The sequence below is a fragment of the Salvia miltiorrhiza genome, chromosome 7, assembly GCF_028751815.1.
Source record: "Salvia miltiorrhiza cultivar Shanhuang (shh) chromosome 7, IMPLAD_Smil_shh, whole genome shotgun sequence".
NCBI lineage: Eukaryota > Viridiplantae > Streptophyta > Magnoliopsida > Lamiales > Lamiaceae > Salvia > Salvia miltiorrhiza.
In genome coordinates, this window is record NC_080393.1 from 50,768,416 (window position 1) to 50,774,415 (window position 6,000).

Sequence of the window (6,000 nt, forward strand, 5' to 3'; positions counted from 1 at the left end):
AATATTTTATAATTAATTGAATTTCACAATTTTGGAAAGAAATGTATCAACAAATAAGAAGTTAAAGAAAATGAAAATAAAAATATACAATTTAAATATAAACCTTCAATTTTATTATAATTATAAAATTACCACTCAATTTTGAAATTGATTTCAAATTGAAAATTTTCTTTTTAATATAGTATAGATAGATATGAAGTGAAATCTGTAAAACTCGACAAGTTACAATTATAAGTTATAATATGAAGTTAAATCTATAAGACTTGACGAGTTACAATTTTTTTTTAATATTCAAACACATCCCCATTCATAAAACTAGGTAAAGCTACATTGGATTTCAAGTATAATTCAATTTAACGAAGGGTAGTTCTATTCATAACCCTCATTTCTCACTATAGCCCCTCAATTTAAATATAATAAAATATAATTATAAATTTATTATTTTATCCTTATAATTATAACTCATAACAATTAAAAATCTAATATAAAATTTATTATACTTCATAGCCCCTTTACACTGTGGAACCGTGACAAGTCTTTTAAAAAACAAAATTACAATGAAGAAAATTATTTCATAGCCATTTTTTCATTATCAAAGCCATTTTTTTTCTACAAATCACAATACCATCGTCTTCATTAGTAATCAGTCTCTCAAAAAACTAAAAACCACAATGACTAGACAAAAATAATAATCATGAAATAACTCATAAAAAAATCAAAATCAACTTCAGTCTAAACAATGAAGATCCAGATCTGGAGCCCATCTTCTCCCCATCTCCAAATTTTCTCACAAACATTAGTATCTATCACAGAAATGGTTTCTATCATTCTCAGATAATGCAAAGCATTGATATCAAGCTATAAAGTGCATTTTTCAATTTTATGCTCAAGCATCGGCTGTAGAGCCGATTGGAGGCAACGAAAATAACTTCTGTAGCGGTGGAGACAGCCACAATTATAACCTCTAATCCTCCCTTTACCGACTGCATCGTAACGAATGATACACATTGATCCTTAACGTCTATCACTGATCGAATATTTATCTCTGATACTTACGTTAATCATCTCGATAGTAGGGTTACATTTCATGGCGAGCTATCGAATTGGCCCTTCCTTAATTAAGAGACTGAGTTATCACAAGAATTAGGGATATTTTATTTTTTATAAATACTAAATTATTGGGGTTATGAGTTGTGAGGATAAATTAGTAAATTTATTATTATTTTTTATTATTATTTTATATATGTGACTATAGTGAGTAAAACGAGGACTATGAATAGACTCACCCAAATCACACAAAAGGCAGAAAAAACTTGCATTTGCGTAAAATTAATCGAAACAAGACCTCATTGTATATTGCAGAATGAACTTGGGCCTTGGCCCTCATTTAATGGATATATAATTTGGAAGATATATTACCGGTTACTTGTTATACATGTAGGATTGCACGTAAGAAAATTAAATTTAAATAATAAAAATTAATGTACAAAAGATAAATAAATATAATAACAAATTAATTTTTAAAAAAAAATACAAAAAATAACTATTATATAATCAAATATGCAACCCCACGCAGGCGAAATCTCTACACCACACACAAAAATGGGAAAACTACTCGCACAAACTTCTTATAAAGGAGAGTCTTTGAGTGCCCCAACTTTGGCACTTAAGTTAAGCCTTATCTACATATAATAACAATTTTTAAAAAGTGTAGATACTATCGTATAAATTTCCAAAGTATATTATTCCGCGTCAAAATAATATAGTATTAGAATATTTCTGACTAAAAGAAAAAGAATATGCCTGACCACAGGTCCACAACATAAAGAAAGGAAATAGCAAACCAAACAAAATCTGTGATGGGAACTGAGATTTTTCATTTCTCCTCAAGAAAAAACAGGAAGTGTTCAATCAACAAGTAAAATATTCAAAAAGTAATGGTTATAATATATCTACGTTATCCAAAAATCATAAACTTAGATATCCAGAAAATTAGGTCTTGGACATTAACATTTCTGGTAAAGTCTGGTTTACAAATGCAAGATCTCTCACCTCATGTTAATTGCACCAATAACTCCACATGCACAGCAGGAACATTACCACCTTGACTAGTACATGTGGGGTATAAATTTAGTACAAATAACATGAAAAGAAGACCATTTTACAATAATGGTGCATATTATTTTACAATCAAAGATCCCAAAATAAATCTTTTGAGCATACTTTCATTACCATTACCATAAGGCCCCTACAAAACCTAAACTCTGAATTATGAAAGCTCTTTACAGCTCATTTTTTCTACAAAGATTGTTGCTTTCCCACCAAGAGATCGGTTGCCATTAAAAATGCTGTAACCTCCCTCTGAACTCTGCAGGAAATATTTGTACAGAATCTACACACAGCCCACCTTTGGTGTGGGTGCAATCGATTTGAGTCATCGAAAATTTGACTTTCATCGATTTGCACGAGCTGGAGACGACAAAGTCACCAGCGTGGTAATGGATCCACCTCCCTTGCTCCTTCAGGTAGCACTGTTTTGTTGCTTGCTGACCATCTGAGGTCGAAAGCTGGAACCGGACGGGTTTTTTATCCCAGCCATGAACGTGCTCCGAGCTGCAAACCCTACGACCAAACCTCTTATGGGTGCGTCCCAGTTGTAATCTGAAGAATATACTGTACGACCCTGCTGGGAACGGGAACTCAATCTCCCCATCAACCTCAAACCACCATATCTGCTGGAGATACGCGAATGAGGAGAACCTACATTCAAGAATGAATTTCACCATTTTTAGTTAACTTGCTGGTTATGAAATGCACATGTGGAAGAGGGAGACGAGGGCATAGATGCTCCCATGCAAAAAATAAGCAGAGTTTGTATTTCTACACAAGGATTCAAGAAATTTCTATAAAATTAGTCACTAGAAATCTAATTGATCGTATACAAGTTGGCAGTTATATTTAAAATTGATCTATTTCTGCAAATGAATATACTCCAAAGTCTACTTATCTAATTTGGCAATTGTTTCAGCAAAGCCAAGCCCAATCAACACAAAATCTTTTATGTTGCATAATAGTATTACATCAATCTCTTATTGCTTTGCTTATTTGACCAATGAAGCATTAAAACTACAGAATTCATCAACAGATAAGCCAAGCAGAAACAAGCTACGAACACAAGATAATCCTAATTTCTATAAAAAGATTGATAGGCATAGAAATAAACATACAAGTAGATTCATTCACCTAAAATCCATCTACTTTTTGTGTTCAATTTGGGTGAGGATAACTTATAAAGATAAGAACAACACAGGCTAATACAACAATTACTTTGATGAATTGAACAATTTTAAGATTATTTGATCTTTTAATTCCTCAAATTCTCGGTCCTATACGTCATCAATCTAATATACGCCACTTTAAAGAAATGAGAAAAACGTAAATAAAATTCATCCTCACCTTGATTCCTCAGTTGGAATACGGCTCCAATATCTCCTATCATCGATTCCCGTTATCGCCAATCCATTTGAAGACACCGACATGCAAATGTTGCCTGTCCTCTTATCCAACCACACTTTCTGCAAATCACCCAAATTCATTCAATCAATCAATCATTCAAATCTCAATAACCCTAATTTCAAACAATTGAACAGAAAGAAAACCAAAACCCTAACAAATCGTGATAATTAAGGTTTCCAATTTAACCTAATCCTGAAGGGCAAAAAAACGAACCTTGGAGCCACCATCGAACGAATTGGCCCTACAAAGCCTAGCATAGATATCCCTCTTGCACAAACCCTTGCAGAAAGAGGCATCCTGCTTGAACACTCTACCGATCAGATTTTCGTAATTAACCGGCAACTTCGATTCCCAAACGGAATCGGCCGACGACGCTCCCCGGAAAGCCCGGTTCAACATTGCGAGCTGGCAGATCTGTAGCGGCTCGAGGTGTCCCAGCACCTCCGCCACGCAGCTCTCCGGCAAGTCCCCCAGCCCTGGCTCCGGCGACGGGGCTATGGCGCTCCCGGTCACCGCCGGCGACGAAAATGATGAGCCCATGCGATTATTTCAACGAGATGAATTGAATTTTCTGTAATTGGAAGGACGAGAATGAAGATGAGAGTGGTTTTGAATACGGATTCTGGTATAGAGAGAGAGAGAGAGAGAGAGAGAGAGAGAATGAAGATGAGAGGGAAAGCCAGTTGGATGGGATATATAGGTAGGAGGTGGACGCGTACGGTGTGTGTATATCTGTCCTTGTGTGTGTGTGTTTCTGTGCATGTTTGGTGTGTGATAAATTCATTAAATTTATTATGGAAGAAATATTAAATTAAATTGAAATAAATTAAAATATGAAAGATTCTTTTCCTTTCGGTAGGTAAAAGGTATAGAATAATTTTGTTCACTATTATGTTGACATAATTATTCAGCGAAATTACCTTAAAACAATTATTTCGAGATATTGCAATTTTATCCTCACTTTTCGATCTTTCATTTGCCGAAATTCGCATTATTTTTCTCTCTCATAGATATAAGAGTCATTGATACAGATAAGATTTGGATAGAAAATGCTTATCTTGATCAAAATCTTGTATCCTTTTAAATAAATAAATTTAGGCGACTCATCCTTATTTACTAAAAAAATGAAAAATGTAAAAATTATGACCTTAGAGGCGTTTGTTATATCATACTATATATAAGAGTGGCATATTTTATCAATTTGATAGGTCCATAAAATATGAATTTTTTTTTACACTATCTAACTATAAATTTTTTGTTTTTTAATTTCATTTATTAATTTATTCACAATTTTATTATATATGATTCACCATAAATTCTTTATTTATTTTTTCACTATCATAATATTATAATAAAAATATATGGTCCATCCCTCCCCTTATAACACAATCACGTATAAAATATCATAGACAATTAAATTTTATGAGTGAGCGATCAGGATACGGATCTCAATCACTCATTCTTCAATATATATATAAAACTTTCACTTGTTAATTTCTTTTGAATTTAAACTCGAAAAAAGATCTTAACCCTTTTAATTTCTTTCAAAATATATCTTAAGTAAGCATTATTTATGAACATTAGTCTCATTTAGTTGACACAAACATTATTTGTCGAAATTTTATCCTCACTTTTGATCTTTTATTTGTCGAAATTCGCATTTTTTTTCTTTTTTCTCTTTTTCATAGATAATGGTAGTAGGTTAATTGGGATAGAGTATGCCTATCTTGAACAAAATCTTGTAGCTTACTTTCCTAATTTCCTTTCAACACTAACATCTCTATTTTACAAAGGTTAAAGGGGTTATGAAGGGAGTTTCCAATTAACGAGCATATTATTACAATAAAAACAGTGATATAAAAATATGCTCAAATATAGACTTAAAATAAATAGATTATAGGTCTAAAACTAAGGGAATGTTTGTGCAAAATTTAGAAGAATTTATCTTATAATTCCATAATGAAGCTTGAGATTCCCCTTTTCGCAATATGTTGCATTCTTGAGAGTGCAGGATTAAACGCTTGGTAGCTTGAGAATTCAATTTAACAGCATTTTCCATTAGATACCACGGGAGTATATATAGATCGAATATTTAATAATTCCGTTGGAGATAACGTCATCAAATACAAGATGATTGGCTTCAGAAATCTTTCCGCTTGACCCATGGAAAGGCCGTGTCAGGATTTTGCAATTCCGTACATTGTCGATGTTGACATTATGCTAAATCCTTTGTACTATATTGTATTTTTTTTTGAAAAAGCGAGATCCTCATTTAATGTCAAATCCGCAATATCAAATGTCTTCTATAGTATGTCACGCTTTTTTTTAACCTAGGACTTATGTGGCATAAATGAACCATGCGTTTAATCATAATGACATCAGTTGACCTCGATGAGCTGGTCTTCTATTATGGAGATTGATCCTCTATGTCGATCAGCTGGTTCATCAGCTGATCCTTCAAACTGATATCCTATAAACATAAAA

General features: G+C 32.8%; 1 protein-coding gene across 1 annotated transcript; it reads right to left on the bottom strand.

The window, feature by feature from the left end:
- Positions 1–1,857: 1,857 nt before the first annotated feature.
- On the bottom strand, positions 1,858–4,273 carry LOC130994671 (F-box protein PP2-A12-like). The gene is made up of 3 exons (XM_057919743.1): positions 3,730–4,273; positions 3,457–3,575; positions 1,858–2,760 (listed from the first exon to the last, which is right to left on the bottom strand). The coding sequence occupies exons 1-3, from the start codon at positions 4,054–4,056 to the stop codon at positions 2,340–2,342; spliced, it is 867 nt and encodes a 288-aa protein (XP_057775726.1). The 5' UTR covers positions 4,057–4,273; the 3' UTR covers positions 1,858–2,339.
- Positions 4,274–6,000: the final 1,727 nt, after the last annotated feature.